At 53.4% G+C, this 15,853-nt stretch overlaps 6 protein-coding genes across 6 annotated transcripts; 3 read left to right on the forward strand and 3 right to left on the reverse strand.

The window, feature by feature from the left end:
* Positions 1-110: 110 nt before the first annotated feature.
* On the reverse strand, positions 111-1,016 carry KRP23_6258 (uncharacterized protein; the record flags this gene model as incomplete). Its single annotated transcript, XM_067891427.1, has 1 exon — positions 111-1,016. One exon carries the CDS (start codon positions 1,014-1,016, stop codon positions 111-113), a length of 906 nt encoding a protein of 301 aa, XP_067745784.1.
* Positions 1,017-2,726: 1,710 nt separating this feature from the next.
* KRP23_6259 (uncharacterized protein) lies at positions 2,727-3,202 on the reverse strand (the record flags this gene model as incomplete). Its single annotated transcript, XM_067891428.1, has 3 exons — positions 2,727-2,829; positions 2,950-3,078; positions 3,174-3,202. The coding sequence occupies 3 exons, from the start codon at positions 3,200-3,202 to the stop codon at positions 2,727-2,729; spliced, it is 261 nt and encodes an 86-aa protein (XP_067745785.1).
* Positions 3,203-4,062: 860 nt separating this feature from the next.
* Positions 4,063-7,095, forward strand: KRP23_6260 (uncharacterized protein; the record flags this gene model as incomplete). Its single annotated transcript, XM_067891429.1, has 1 exon — positions 4,063-7,095. One exon carries the CDS (start codon positions 4,063-4,065, stop codon positions 7,093-7,095), a length of 3,033 nt encoding a protein of 1,010 aa, XP_067745786.1.
* A 259-nt stretch (positions 7,096-7,354) lies between these two features.
* On the forward strand, positions 7,355-11,925 carry KRP23_6261 (uncharacterized protein; the record flags this gene model as incomplete). Its single annotated transcript, XM_067891431.1, has 15 exons — positions 7,355-7,429; positions 7,504-7,614; positions 7,697-7,753; positions 7,826-8,477; positions 9,144-9,220; positions 9,314-9,393; positions 9,480-9,543; positions 9,616-9,711; positions 9,790-9,947; positions 10,029-10,212; positions 10,291-10,446; positions 10,514-11,283; positions 11,357-11,477; positions 11,553-11,779; positions 11,838-11,925. The coding sequence occupies 15 exons, from the start codon at positions 7,355-7,357 to the stop codon at positions 11,923-11,925; spliced, it is 2,916 nt and encodes a 971-aa protein (XP_067745787.1).
* Positions 11,926-12,064: 139 nt separating this feature from the next.
* On the reverse strand, positions 12,065-14,335 carry KRP23_6262 (Ascus wall endo-1,3(4)-beta-glucanase; the record flags this gene model as incomplete). The annotated part of the gene is made up of 1 exon (XM_067891432.1): positions 12,065-14,335. One exon carries the CDS (start codon positions 14,333-14,335, stop codon positions 12,065-12,067), a length of 2,271 nt encoding a protein of 756 aa, XP_067745788.1.
* A 720-nt stretch (positions 14,336-15,055) lies between these two features.
* KRP23_6263 (uncharacterized protein) lies at positions 15,056-15,735 on the forward strand (the record flags this gene model as incomplete). The annotated part of the gene is made up of 4 exons (XM_067891433.1): positions 15,056-15,157; positions 15,225-15,338; positions 15,400-15,543; positions 15,640-15,735. 4 exons carry the CDS (start codon positions 15,056-15,058, stop codon positions 15,733-15,735), a joined length of 456 nt encoding a protein of 151 aa, XP_067745789.1.
* Between the last annotated feature and the right edge of the window lie 118 nt (positions 15,736-15,853).

Consider the following 15,853-nt stretch of genomic DNA (forward strand, 5'->3'; position numbering starts at 1 on the left):
GGTGCTACAAACGAAGCAAATAAGTTACTACAGATGGCGACTGGTGAGTTGGTTGGTTGTCGCGTCCACGACGCTAGGACTGCATCCGTCCTTATGTCGTGCTACATCGTCTAGACGAAGGCGTGCTCGGTGTCTTCTGTGATCGTGTACAGTTCCTCCAAGCACATGGCCGACGTCCTCGCGGGGATCGGCGAGCCGTTTGAGCCAGCAGCATCGCTGGACGACGTGCTAACTGGTGACGGGTTGGTCCCCCCTGTCGACGGCGGCGTGTCCAGAATCGGCACGTCACCACCGGTGCTACTGCCATTGCTGACCGACTTCCAGTCCGGAACCAGGTCCTCGCCCAAATCCTTAATGTCTAGAAAGGATCGAATAGCCTTGAGCACTCGACACTGCGAGTTGACGCAGCAACGCACCTGCCGCTTGGGCGCCATGCGGTACACTGCCAGCACCATCTCGACGAAGTTTTGCAGTTGAGCCTGGCGTTCTCTTGCAATGCGGACGTCGTCGTCCCGGTGCAGCTTGAACTTCATCTTGCGTCGAGGAAACTTGAGCAAGGCGAGTTGCTGCGCGAGCTGCAGACACGCTCCACTGCGGCACTGGCCGCTGCGTCCCTTCTCACCCGCTGCAGCAGACTTGCCGTCCAGCAGCAACTGCTGGCGCAGGTCGCGGAACTGCGAGTAGCGCTTCTGCAGCACGAAGTTCTCCTTGCCAGTGTCCACGTGTAGCCGGAACTCGCAATGGGTGGACACTCGGGTGACGCCCACGAAGCGGACCGACGTCTCGATGACCTCGTGGCCGGGGATGTTGCCGAAGCTCGAGAGGCGGCTGGAGCCCAAGTCCGACGACAGTCGCAGCACTGCCGGCATGGAGTTGCGACCGCGCAACGTGTGATGCGAGCGGGACAACGCGTCGTCGAAGGACACGGGGCGGTGGCTCGCGAACGACTCGGCCACGTGCCGCTCCACGAGCTCTCGGGTGTCAACAGCCAGCTCGTCAACGAAGAGGGACGGCATGCTTCAGCCCGAGGTGGACGGTGAATCTCTGGAAGCGGGCGGATTGGCGAGTGATGAAAGACTGCCGCCACGCTGACCTCAACTCGCTAGGATAAGCAGGAGAGGGACGTTGGGCACAGCCCAGAAACCCGCCTGCTGGACATCGACGGCTGGCTATGCCCGTGTCTCGGTGACACAAGTTGCCGACAACTTGCACGTTACACACAACGGCTTCAGAAAAACGGCAGCTGCTTGGTCGTCTCGACATGGTTTTGCTGCGGGCGCCTGTTGGGTACAGGTATTAGCGATGGCTTCGGTTGTTTCGGGAAGTCCCATGTGGCAGGTCACATTCCAACCACCGCTGGGATCCAGACACCCAGCGTTGTATGTACATACACCTTGCGAATCTCGTAAGGTTCAGTGAACAACGTGGCGCGCTGCGAGTGAAAGGGTTAAAGATGATAATCGTCTCCAGCCCCGTCCGCATGTGCACGACACCCAGCGGCAGCGGCCGAGGACGATTGCCACGCAGCCCCCCCCCCCTTCCAACCACGAGGACATTTGTCTGCGTTGCCGACTGCTTTTGCTTTCCCCTGGTAACGGCGATCGCTTCCAAGTTGGCAATCTCCGTCTCAACTGCACCCATACCTGAGTTGTGAGATGGAGCTGTGTGGTGCTTCCCATGGGGTTCACTTGGCTGTGAGGCCAGAGCAACCGGAAGGAATAGTTCTGCGTCCGGAGAAATGAAGCGTAAATGCTGCATGGAGTTGTTGGCCCCGTTACGAGACCGGAAACCGGCTAAAAACCGCGAAACCAGCGCTCACTACGCGCTTAACGTCACCGAGCCTCGAGACCAACGGAATCAACGGAAGTCATCGCGTTGGAGCACTAGCCCCCACCATGCTTTCCCCAGCAAAGTTGCGGTCGTCCTTTCATGTCGGGAAGTTGACCGCCGCTGTGCTTCAAAGCAGCGTTTGGGGCGAGCCTTTGGATTTGTCCGCCCCCTATACAGTAGTCTCGGCGTGGGACAGCAGTGATCAAGTACAGAGACCCACACTACACGGCGAAGAGCAATCGGTGTCGGCTCGCATCCCAAAAGCAAGCAAACCTCAAGCCATCCTCTCCTGCTCTACAAGTAAAATCCATCCTCTCTGCTTGCATCTGTCGCAGGTGCCAGCACTGTGTTGTAGTGGACAACGGTCCATCAGATGGACTCCATCCCGCAGCAATTGACCCCCGCTTGATACGCTTGATACGCTATGCTCGTCACCAGAACCACTTTCACGAGCTGCTACACTTGACATTTTGATTCTGTGTCTTCGAGCTCCCGCGACTAGCAGAATGGAATGTCCAACCGCTGCTCCAGATAGCAATTGCTCGCAGTGATACGATGCATTATCGCACGGTTGAGTGAATTCGCGTGGCCACACTAGAGAGGCGCTCCCACTTGCTGGAAGCTTCTACCAGATACTCAGGGGTGTTGCTGCGAACCAAACCGTCTGTCGAAACGAACCAGACTCCTGGCCTGCCGTTTGAAGATGCCTCACCAGCAGTTAAATTAACGCGCCAAGTCGTTGCTAACGGAAAATGAGGTTAACTCGTTGCTGCCATGGTCAAGCAGTGACGCCTGTCAGCACTTGATGCGTGGATCGGGCATGATGGAGGCAGTTCCCAATGGGCCGAAACGGATTTGGTCAACCCAGACGTAGTACTTTATTCCTCTTGCCTCGGTTACTCCTTAAACTCCAGCAGCGTGCGTGCGGCAAGCACGCCCATGTCGTAGAACGAAGACACGGCGGCGCGCAGCAGTCGGATTTCCGTGGCCTCGAAGTGGCTGCAGCGCACCACCACCAACCAAACGGCCGCACAACAAACAACAAACAACAAACAAGTCAGCACCAATAGACCACAAAGTAACCTCAGACAAAGACGGAATCAATAGCCTCATACGTACACGTGGAGCTCTGTGCCCTTGACGGTCAGTGTGCGGTGGATTTTGTCGGGCTGCAGCTCATCGTCGACCTCGAGCGTCTGCAACACGTACTGCGCGTCCACAGCCGCGGGGAACGAGAGACTGACTTCGCTGGGAAGAAGAGAACGGGTAGAGCAATGTCAACTTTGATAAGCGGGAGAAGGCGGCACGGAGCGAGCGCTAGGGGCGTCGGTGCACGGCCGTACCATTCAAACGGGTGCGTCGCGCTGGCCATAGTCTATTTTAGAAACGATCGAATGAGTTTAGAAACGGGTTTGATGGATAAACGTACATTTAGAACATCGCATTGTGTAAACCACATAGGTACCAATCAAAGTCAAAGCATCGTCGCCGCATGACATGACGTTGTCGAAGCGCGGTATATTTTTTCTCGCCGTCAGCGTGCTTCGTACATGTATTCTTCACCCCCACATCGCCCAGGAAAGCTACGCAAAGGAGACTCACCAACACAAAGCAAACTCCGCTCTCGGTAGAAGAGAAGTGGTTTCGAGTAAAAGTCCGCACAGAAAGCTACCGTATATGTATCCTATCACGTACGTCAAACGATCGTGCTTTTCGATTATCAGAGCCTGCAACAGCACGCTCAACACACTGTCCAAAGGACGAAGAAGGATTCTGTTACATGTAGTACATGCAGTGGAAGCCTTCTTCGCGCCAACAAATGTCGTGCCATGCACGTGCTAGAAGCCTCCATGTACGGTTGTTTTGACAACCCCTGTCTCATACTCCCATTGGTCGAAAGTGCACTCACCGAAACGGTCTGAATCGTTTTCGCGTGCTTCCATTGGTCAATATTGAAGAGAGCTGATTGAGCTGTTCGAGCTGAACACTTGCACTTTGACACGGGTCTCTAACCTCGCGTCCCATCCGACTTTTGTGCATTGGGCGAGTCTCTTACAGGCTCTTCCCCTCGCCTCTGCATCCACCGAGGCAAGCGCATCAACGGCAGCCAGTTCCGCTTCAGCAGGTCCACCACCACGAGCGCCGCCCTCGTATACTGGTAATCCACCCGCCACCCCGAAGCTACCGGTAGTCATGGGGCTGTTGTGCTGCGCCGCCAAATGCTGCGGCTGCATGGCGATCTCGCAGCTCTGCGCGCTGCTGCTGCCACTCGCCTTCCTGGCCGCGCTCGGCCTGCTCTTCTACACGTACGCCATCCCGTGGGGCGAGGAGCAGATCCGCCAGGCGCTCCACCTCGCCTCGGACGTGGACCTCGGCGCCCTGAACGCCAGCTACGTCGAGGCCAACTCGTGCTCCGGATGTGTTTTCGGCAGTAACACGCAGTGGCCCACCAACTCCACGGGCACGCGGCACTTCCTGGACTCGCAGGCCGGCACCACGGCCTCGGGCGTCATTGCTACTTCGCTGGCGGGCGCCGCTGTGATTGGCACGGGCTCGATGCTCTGGGCTTCGATAATGCCCAGTGCTGCAGCGGCGCTGAGCTTCTCTGGAGGCTTCTACGAGATGACGCACATCGTGGAGCAGGCACAGTTCGCAGGCATGATCAGCCAGCTCCGGATCGAGGGAGCGCCGACATTCTTGTTGCAGTTCTCCAAGGAACTCTCGTGGACCAACTTTAACCTGATTAAGGGGAGCAGTGACGACTCCAGCAGCAGTACCAATGGCACAAGAAGACTCGCGGACTCAGGTTCAGGCTCGACGGGCATCGTCGCGGCTGCTGGAGAGTCAGGCCCGGCGAGATATTCGGCTCTCATCGGCGTGGACGCAGACGACCTCTTCTTCTACACGCTCGTGACGTTTGTCATCGTAGTCGCGGCGATGCACGCTCTGTACCTGGTGATCGTACTGATAACGGGCGCCTTGGCCAAGAACGAATCGTTCGGTGACGTGGCGCGCAAGTGGTATCGGAAGGTCGTTTGGGCCGGCGTGCTGGCGCTGCTGCTAGCGCAGTACATGTTTGCCATGGCAGGAAGCTATTTCATCTCGGAGGGGTCGTCGAACGACTCAGCAAGCGGTTCTAGCTCGCGCTTCGCACTCGGCATCGTTGCACTTGTCGCTGTTGTGCTGTGCGCTCTTGGACTTGGTATTATCGTCGTTGGCAACAACACCGACGAGCTCAAGGACGTCGGAACGTACGAGCATGACCAGCGAGCGTTCAGCAGCAAGTACAGCGTCTACTACGACGAGTACAACTTCGACAACCGCTTCTTCTTCATCCCCCGTATTCTGCTGGCAGTGCTCACCGGCGCCATCGTCGGCGTTGTTCGGGATGCCACGACCCAACTGTTGTGCATCCTGGCAATCACAATGGTGTACCTGATCCTGCTGCTAATTCGTCAGCCGAACTTGCTGCGGTTCTTGTACTACATCGGCATTACGTCCGTGTTCATGAAGGTCGTTCTCATTTGCCTCATGCTCATCGTGGCAAGAGATGACTACTTCCCGCAGACTGTGCGCGACAATGTGGCGTACGGCATCATCGGTGTGAACATGTTCATCTTCCTCCTATTATTCGTGCGTCAAGCGTACACGATCATCCACAAGATGATCGTTGCTTGTCGTCACAAGAAGGATGGCAAGGAAAATTCCAGCCTGGACGCCACCGACATCAACCTCGAGTTCGGCAACCACACGTCCACCAACGCTCGCAACTACGAGCAAGTTGAGACTACCCCAGCAGGCCGCGGCGTGGACTGGTATGAGAATAAGCAACAACAGCAGCAGCAACAGCTTGACCAGCAACCACAGTATCAACCGCAACAGTACCAGTCGCAGACGAGCGCGATGTCTGGCTACAGTACTACACAGAGTTCTCGCAGTGGTCATTCAGAGCACGTGCCTATGCTGGAGCCGGCCCCGGAGCCTGCTCCGGTTTTCAGTCGCTCTAAAGGCAAGATTCGCCCACCCGTTTCTCGTAACCAACAGTACTCGTTTGGAGACTCGACGCAAAGCGCTGATGATTTTGCGATCAGCAATGCAGCGCTTGCCCCTGCTGCTGCTCCCATCCCCGAGGCACCAATTCCGACGTACGATGTGCTGTCAGCGTACCTTGGTACGAAGAATACGGACGATGAAGCGGGACACTCAACGTCACCTAAATCGTCGAGAGGACAGTCTTCAAGAGGGCAGAATTCGTCACGAGGACAGAACTCGTCGAGGGGCCAACACGTGGCCGGAGGTCTATCGTCATCGAGAGGCCCTCCGTCATCGCGAGGCCAGTCTTCAAGAGGAGGTGCTTCGATCGCAACGGGGATGTCAGGTTCTGGTCTCGGCTCACGTCCATCGACTGTGCCCCTCGACGCTTATGTCAGCACTTTCTCCGGTACGGACTCTGGTATCAGTAGTTCGTCTTCGCGAAGGAAGCACAGCTTCAATTTGGACGATCTGCACAAGGATGTGGATATCGACGACGTGGATGTTGACGGAGACGTCGTAGCCGCGCAGCCAGCACCCTCAATGGCACGCCGGCAGTTTGCTCCTGGAGCATCGACTATGGGTCAGCGCTTTACCCCGGCAGCTTCCTCGGCCAGTTCGTATGCTCCTATGGAGCAGTCCTACGTGAACTTCTCGGACTCGGTTGTGTCATCTGCTGCTACCAGTCCGGACGTGACACAGGCTGTGAAGCAAGACAATACGTTCTCCGCCGCAATGGGTGCTGCTGCTCCTAGCAACCAAAGCAAAAGCAAAGGCTACGGTAGCAGTCCTCAGGCCAAGATGTCGATCTTCTCGAACGACTCTGACAACAGCTTTGATGGTGACAGCAGCGGCTGGTTCAAGAGTCGATCTAAGACCGTGGTTAGCGTTGAGGAGGAAGGAAGTGAAACCAACGACGTAGAAGGCCAGAGCTACGAGATCGGTCCTCTCGGTGTGACCTCGTCTGCGTTCTCGATGCGCGACTCGGTGGATTCGTATGGCTACCAGTCGAGGGTCAACTTCGCTACATCTCGCGTGGACTTCAACGCCCAGAGCCAAGTGAGCACCACCAGCACGAACGACGGCATGTACTACCCGTCGCACCGCAGGAGATCAGCTTCCTCGAACCAGTCCTCGAACCAGTCGTTCCTGAGCGCTCACTCCGACGACAGTGCGACGTACTATGACGTGGACAAAGTCCGCCAAGACGACCCCAACACCCTGACGCTGTAAAGCCTCAGTCGACAGGACAGGACCACGACCTTCCGAGTGATAGGAAGCCACCAGCTCTAGCTCTGTATGTATAAATGGAGTTGGTACCATCTCGATCGAATGAGAAAATGCATGTGCTAATGGCTCAACCAGTGTCTTTCAACTGTATCCTTTGCTGCTTCAACTGTAGCCGTCCCTTCTTCACAGCTGTAGCCATATGTATATTTTTGTGCACCACACTGGATTAGTGTACCGTGACTGAATTGACAAGACGAAAAAAATGGCGGCCGGAACTCGCGATCGCGACAGCGCGGGGCGGCTGCTGCGAGTGCTACAGGACTGTGAGCTCTTCCACGTATGTCTACAGTAAATTTATACTCTCCCCTTTATCTATTATAATCGTGCAAGTTAATCCTTGTGGATGCGTAGATGGAGGCGGCAATCACAAGTCTGGACCGGGTGAAGAATGGAATCAGATCTGAGTCCTTACTCAAACCCAGTGGCAGTGACGACGTTGACGTGCTGGAACGCACTGGAGAGGTGTCAATTAGGGCTGAACAATGCACTGTAGTGCTGATAGTGGTGCGGGTGGCCTCACTCATTGGAGAAATTGACTGTGCAGGGTCGAGTGCTGTCGCTGTCGGACCACAAGCGGATTGCACGGTTGCAAGCTGCTTTGGTGCGTTTTAACTGTTGTGAGAAGCTGTAAATGGTAGAAATTGACTCATTGTTGGTTGGTGGTACATTGCAGTCGACGGTTGCGGACGCTTATGAAGTTGGAAATGAGGTTGGGACAACTGCGCAGAACCGAAACTTGGTGTGTGCTGTAGCTGCAGCCGCAATTATGCAGGCGACGCGAGATTGCACGGCGTCTCGTACCAACTGCTGCATTTGGGGCCCGCAGGCGGAAAAACTGCATGTTTTGCTGAACTGGATGGTGAATCGTGAGTGCGCCGTTGCGAGTTTGAGTCATGACTTTGTGCGGGAGCTTCTGTTGGATTGGATCCAGCCGATAGCCGAGAAGCAGAATCAGCTGGCTGCTTGTCTTGCACTTTTCGAGTTGCTACAACGACGTCGTCGGAAGATGATGACTGTTGTTTCTGGAAGCGAATGCCCGTTTCTGCTGGGTGATCGAGCTGAAGCGTACATGGATGCTCTGCGTGGTATTATTGAGCGAGGAGTACGTCGTGTTGCTGATTCGCAGCGTGTGAAGCTGTCCAAACTTGCGTTGATTGCCCTGGAAGCACTTGCGCTACTGTGTGGAGACATTGCTGCGATTTATTTGATGTCGGACGAAGCAACAAAGAGAAGTTATGCCAGCAAGGAGTTGATGCACAAAATGGTGACAGGCGTGCGGTTTTTCCTAACCGTGTTACGGCAGTGGCATCTAGACTCAACACGACGTGAGTTCCTCAGCTATGCACTCCAGCACCTCCAATGGTACGCTACAGCGTGCGATGCGCTTTTATTATCCAAGCATGGGGAGGCCGCAACTGGATCAGATTTAAATGAGGTAGTGGTGCTGGATATGATGTGCTGGCACTGGGAGGCAACCGCCTCACTGCTGTGTACGCGTAGTGAAGCATCGTCTCAAATTCAAAACAATCAGCCGTCCGAAGTTCTATCTCGAGCTCTGAAGAGGTGGATTTTGAGCGTTTTGGACATCAAACCAAATACTGATCGCGACACAACCAATCGTGAAGTGCTGTATGCCCAACTTCGCTACATCTGCATATTGCTGGACTCTATTGGTGGTGTCAAAGGATGCTCGCAAGCATTCAAGAGCTTATCAACCGAAACGAAACAGTACTTCGTTTTCATTTTCGTCAGAGGGATGGCTACAGCAATCAAGAAAGGTGATGAAGCAGCAGTTTGTTTCATCCTCAAAGTTCTGCGAAGTGTACTTTTGCCCAGTGATGCATTCGGTCTTTTAGCCACGCACGACGACGAACAAGAGCTTCTTTCGCAGTTACTTCGTCTTTGCGACAACGAATTGGCAGTTCCTGTTCACTCAGGGTTCACTGCAAATGGATCACAAGATCAAACGGAACTCGAGTTGTTTGTGGCAGATTTCATCATATCGAGAGAACTGTTCATCACGGAGATCGTAGTGAACCTGCAAGATTTTCACATTCGAAGAATTCGGGTGAGCACATTGTTGTTCCCTAAATGTTTTGATGCAATTTTTTGCAATGCTAACAATATGTTTGCTTTGCTGTGCACTTTGTCTGTTGTGTAGAAAATCATTTCTCTCGTGCGCACATTCATTTACCAACTGGACGGTGCAGACACTCAAGTGCCGCTCTATCGACACTGGCGGTAGGAGTCTTGCTGACAACATTAATGGTCCCTGTGCTCATAATGAAGCTAACGAAGATTTCACCGCCGTATTCCTGTATGAACAGGCGCCAGCTTACACCGGTACTGTTAGGTCTCATTGACAACGAAAATGATCATGTTCGGCGATTGGTAAGACTATCTGCATCGTGTGGTGCACATGTTCCTCTTTAAAATGGAGACTAACATATTACTTGTCTCTAGGCACTTTCTTGCTTACCGTCGCTGGACCCTATGTCATGTATTGCGGGATTGTGTGCAGCTGGTGTTCACGACACTGAAAACCTCATAGTGACATCGGTGCTTGGGTATTTTTTCGCGACATCGTCGCAATATTCGCTGGAAACCAGGGTGACATGGTTCGTTGATGCTTGTCAGTCTGGGGGCCTTCAGACATCGAAGGTCTCGTCGGAAGCCCCTGGATCTCCCCGTTATTGGAACGAATACGATTTCTTACTAAAAGGGAACACCAAAGATAACAATGGGCTAGAAGAGCTACAAGAAAAGTTACTCTTGCTGTGCTTTGGTCCAAACGGGTACGTAGGAGCATCGCTGTATTGATCCGATGCCGTGTTCCTCTTTTAAAATATACCGCTGCTCTATGTGTGGCTGCGCAGGTGGAACAAGTACGTTCAGTTCGCAAATGCCCGCAGCAAGGTCTTAAGCGTTCTCCTTCGCAAAATCTTTGGCTCTCCTCGTGATACGCTACTTTTCCGGATGCTACGGCAATTTGTGGCGTGTGGTTGGGTGGACGAAGCTGTATTTCAGACGATGGGAAAGCAGCTTACCGCTCACATGATGGTAAACTTCGAGCGATGCCGCAAGCACTAAATAGCTGTACCCAATTCTAATCGATGTGTTTGAAACTTGATGCTGCAGAATTTGCAGCGTTTAAGTGAAGACCTACTTGACGACACATCCTCCTCGGCTGCTAAAGCTACGGAGGGGCTATTGTTTTCTCGGTTGGCCCCGTTTTTGGTGCTACGTATGCTTCCGCGACAGATATTTGGATATAACTGTGCTACGACGCTGGCGGTGAGCAACTTCTCCTGTACGCTGTTTTCCCAGGTTGATATTAACTTGATGTGGTTGTGTGATACAGTGTGGGCGCGAAGATTTAGACCACCTGAACGAGTATATCGACCATCAGCGATATAATGATCCAGCGACAGCCCCAGAAAGCGATGGAGATGTCACAAACGAACGTTTGTTTCACATCCTAGCCTTCTCCGTTGTGGATCCACTGGAATTCAAGGAGGTAAAGATGCTCGCTACGGAGGGACTAGCTAAATTCCCTCCGCCTCTTGTGTTACCCTTCGCGTTCGCGTATCTGATTGCTTTCCTGCGGGAGGCAACACCTCACCACGAGCAAAATAGTTCCCTGATCGTTAGTGAAGAAATCGTTCCGGATGTATGTGGGCTAGTGACGGCCAAGCTAATGGTCTACTACCTGAATCGGGTGTTTTCAGAGGACATGTATAACGGAGATATCACTTCGAAAGCACTTGTCGTGCTGGTCAAAATCCTGGGGATCCCGTGTGCTCCGGGTTCAAGCTTCGCAATGGATGAATCACTGCTCATTGATCTCCAGCGCGGGTGCATTGATTGCATCGCGTCAATTCTCACCAGACTTACTGAAGATGAATGCGAGCAAGACAGTACGAAATTGCCTACAGCGGATGGCTCGTCACTTTTGAACCTTCTCGTAGTTTGGATTTTCGGGGGCACGAAGGATGAACCCCACGTTACGGACGACGACCACAAGACGCTTGGCTCGCGCGTGCAAACGCTTTTCGTTAGCGTATGGAGTGAAATTCGACATGGTGATCTACCTCTCCAACTCCGCGTTTGTTGCTGTAACGTTCTACTCAGGTACACTTTAATTGCAGTCTCATGATCATCGATTTATCCGTGTGGGCTACTAACTTATTGCTTGCTTTGGTAGTGCCATCTCCCGATCCGATAACAATATGCTCGCTAGCTGGAAAGCACAGAGACTCATTTCGCGCGTAGCGCTAGCCATCGAACATTGCTCAGAAGACGGTGTGGTTGCTGGCGGGCTGCAGGTACGGCTGTATTACCCCCAAAGTCATTTGAGTTTTTTCGCCTGATCTTCATTCATGCGGTGTCTACTGCTACAGGTCATCTTTGCATTTTTGTATAAGGCCAGCGAATTGCTCTCCATGGAAAACAACGCCGATCTGCAGCTTGTTCGCATCTGTTTCGAGATAGCTGCAGCTCGTCTTGAGGTCACCCAAAGTGAGTCCGTTGCAATGAGCGGACTAAAGGTGGTGGGGGCCCTCGTCGGAAAACTACCTGCCTTTATTGGAGCACTGCCCCCAGCAGAGCTTCAACGTCTCATCGACAGGTACGAGCTCAGCTGATTACATATTTATTGCATCGTCTAACCCGTTCACGGCTTGCAGTTGTTTAATTTCGCTACGTGACCGACAAGTGTCGCCTGCTGTAAGCAACTTGGCTCAATCCCTGCTACAAGCGATGACTTCTTCATGATGAGCAGAGGCAAACCACAAGAGGTGCAACAGTTTTGATGAACAGATAGAGATGCGATTTGTGGCTAATGGAATGGGGGGTCGAAACACGAGACTTATTTGACTGGGTTAGCTGCGTGCGAGGTTCGACTAGCAGCCTGCTAGTAGCAGGGGGGTGACGGCCGGGTGGCTGCGTAGTACAGGGCCCAAGCACGGCTGAGTCCATCGTCCATCGGGCACTGGGATAGCACCTCCAAAGCCTTGGTTCGATCAAGAACGCTGTAATTTGCAAATAGCAGCGAGGTCCAGCCAGATTGATTCGCCTTCCAGTCGTGTACGATCGGCAGTTTGCTGAGCACTTCGTCCCATTCTTCGCGCACGAAGCTCGGTGCTCGAGAGACTTCGAGAATCGGCGAAACAGGAATCATTTGGATGCCGTGAATGCACTCCTTGTTGGGGCTGAACCACGTTGCGTAGTCGCACTTGTTATCGAAGAAAACACCCGTCACCTTGTTCTTTGAAAAGCCCGCCGGATGGATTTTAGGTCCAGTATTTTGCAACAAGAAGTATGTGTTCACCGCACGCACATAGACCTTCAGTATCAGCTTTGCCAGCGCTTCCTGCTCGGTATTCTCCGTCACTTGACCGTACAGTGCAATGCCGTAGAGAATGTTAACCTCTTCCGACGTTGACTCTTCGTCCTTGCCATCGGCCATTGGAGTCACACCGTGTGAGTACGAGTGACCTAGCCACCAGTTGAAGTAGCGGTAGCGCGGGAAGTACGGGTCACTTCCGGCAGGCGACGAGGTAGCAACGTCCCGGATCAGCGTGTCAATGAATGTGCGCACCTTGACAGCATCGGCTGAATGACGCCACGTCGCATCCAAGTAGAGGGCCATGGCGGCCGCGGCCACAATGTAGCCGTAGTGATAGTGGTGATCGTTGTACACACTGTTGCCGAAATCGACATTCATGTCGTTCTTAGCCATGGCTTCGCTGGAAATAATTCCCTTGTACACTGTGTCGTAGACAAGTGGGAACGCTGATTGATTGTTCACAAAGTCCGCCAACAACTTCTGCAGCTTGGAAATGCCATGTTGAGCCACTTCCCTCATTTCTGGGTTGGTTGTGTCAGCAAGCTGCTGCGCAACAAGACACATGGAGCCAAACTTCTGCAGCGCCTTGCCCTTGAAGTAGTAGCTGCCTTCACGAGGCAAAGACCAATCCCCATGAATTTCATCTGTGACGACTCGGCACAAGTTCAGCTTCTCCACCACCTCACGCGTGATCGAGCCGGCATGAGGTGGGTAAAATGCAGTGCACGTCTCGATGCCCTTGCTTTCAGCCTGCAGCACGTGGCACAGCCACGTTGGATTAGAATCTGGCGGAGATACCAACGCGTACGCAAACAGGGGTCCATGAGTATGCGAGTGCAGTGTAAGCTCGTGCTTAGCTTCAGCAGTAGACGGATCCAGCATCGCCTGAAGGTGTGTGAGTGCAAAGTGCAGGAACCGTGCACCCGGGTTGCTGCCTGCGGCTCTCACAAGTTGCCAGTTGAAAGCAAACGACTCAGAATCGAACGTCTGGACGGAGACTCCTCTCGGGTAGACCCCTGCACTTGCATGGTAAAGTTGCAGGATCTTGTGGTCGTCCTGCGGCACCGCAGGTTGCACGGCACTTGTCGACACAAACGCCGCCTGCACGACTCCCGTGAACTTCGACGTAGTCGTGAGCTTGTTGTCCTTGAACACCAGCGAGGTGTTGCCCCCAGCGTTCGAAAAGAAGTAGAGCACCCACTGTTGTCCGTTATTCAGTGAGACTACAAAACTGATTCCGTTCACCTGGTGCCCCTCTCTAGCCGGGGCTCCATCGATAGCGACAATGCAATGATCGGTGCCAAGTTGCACCTGCATGTCCTGATACTCCACCGTCGTGAAGGCGGTGCCCAAGGCCAAGTACATGTTCATGCCTGCCATGGCGAGACGCACCCCCATATCGTCCCAATCTTGGATACTAAGAGGGGCTGTACCCGATTGCTCCGCCAGTTCCACAGCAGAGAAGATCCAGTTCTTGATAGTCGGCGGGTAGAAGTAGAAGCGAGGAGCTCCATTGTCGTTGATGGGGCCGTCCGTGCGGTACTGCAGCAAGTAGCTGACCGAGAGGCCGCTACCAATGGCTCCAGCCTGGCCCTGCACCACCTTGTACGTGTACGGCCCCGCGAACACGGCGTCGCTCTCCCGCTTCCCGTCCCACGCCAGCAAGTTGCCCCACCACTCGTTGGTCGGAATGGGCTTCAGCCGCGCCTCCGGGGCCACGAAATGCGGCGAAATCAACTTCTCCAGGTCCCCCGTAGACCGGAAAAGTGGCGGCGGAGGCGGCGCGGAGGAGCATGGAGTATTGGAGTGCGCTGATGGGAAGAGCTCGTTCGACATTGCGATGGTGGGGCAGCGAGACTTGACGGGTTCGTGGCTGCTTGGAAAGTGAAGATCTCAGTTTGAAGATCTCTTTTGTCCGGATAAAAGTAGAGGATGAGTAAAAATCCAGAGAACATTTATCCGGATCGTGAAAGCTGTAAAATCCAAGCGTTACACTTGAAGGACAATGGTTGTTGAGTTTGCTACTGTCGATAGATGTTTTGCATCACCTTGCTCGAACACGACTTCGTTTGGATTCTGAGCTATTTACTGATAGTTCATAAGGCGAGAGCTCGATCACCTGTTCTGGGCAGAGCGGATGATACTTGGAGCCTAATCGAAGCCATCGCCTATTATGGGTATTGTCCTCGTACTTTTTCATACTCGTGCATTATGCTATTGTGAGGTTACTTCGGTGCCATGTCATATCTCCCGAACTGAGTGTACTGCTCACTCGCGCAAATGGACACCGACGAGCTGCAAAACACTCTAACCAACGTGCTTTTGTACGACTTTCTCAAGTTTAGTATTGATGGAGGTGTCGACTGCTGGTTTTAGCTCGCATGACTGACTGAAAGAGGATGATACATCGAGTCCGTATGTAGAAGTTGAGCAACACCGTGCTTCGTGTTGCCAGCACTGGCTAATAGTAGTAGAAAGCCTCTTGTAAAGAGGGTTTACATTCCTTATATAGAGTGTCTTACTGGGCAGCTGAGAAATTGCTCAGCTCTCAGCTTAATGGTAGTGCTTCACCACACTGACTTGGACCGTACGCTGTGGGGACCAGCATCGACTGCTGGTCGTTCCCGAGCAACTGACGTCGCGATCTATATCCAACTGGTAGGGTTCTGCGCTGCGCACTGGTGGGATCGCCTGGTTGTTGCCGGTTCTAACAGCTTCGATGCAGGGGTTGGTCGCGCTACTGGGGGTGACTTGCACTCTAGACTACGATAAACCGGAGGCGGTGCGCTTGGGAGCAACAGCCGCAACTCTCTTGGTGTATTTCCGCAGTACTGCGCTGGTACGTTGAGGTTTTAAAGCATATCACGTTGAAAATGCGGCTGACTCGGACTTTGGCACAGTTTATCCGCTTAGTGCTGTTTGTGTCAGCCCTAGTGCTGTACGGAGACGTTCTCGTGCCGGTCAAGCGGCTCGCTGGAGCCGGAGAAGTGCTTCCATTGCCTACGATCAAGCTGCTTCTGCACTGCATCTGGGTCTGGAACATTGTGAGCGATGCTCTTTATATATATATTCATGCTTCTGCCTCATGTGATCTTTGGTGCTAACGCACATGTACTTTACGTTGCTCACGACGACAACAGGTCCGCATCTTATGCGCCATATTCCGCTCAGGAGTTCTCTCGTCTGGTGAGAGGAAAATGCGTCCGGCGCACAGGCCGCGCCAGAAAGTCGAGTAAGACTGCAATTGTTGCAGTTTAAGTCTAATGGCCTTATCCATCGTCAAGTGCAGGTTAGGTCGTTTCTAAATGACAGCAGATACGTGGTGTACCATACACCACATTTCTACCAAAGGAA

Source organism: Phytophthora ramorum (assembly GCF_020800215.1).
Source record: "Phytophthora ramorum isolate Pr-102 chromosome Unknown Phyram_PR-102_s0005, whole genome shotgun sequence".
NCBI lineage: Eukaryota > Oomycota > Peronosporomycetes > Peronosporales > Peronosporaceae > Phytophthora > Phytophthora ramorum.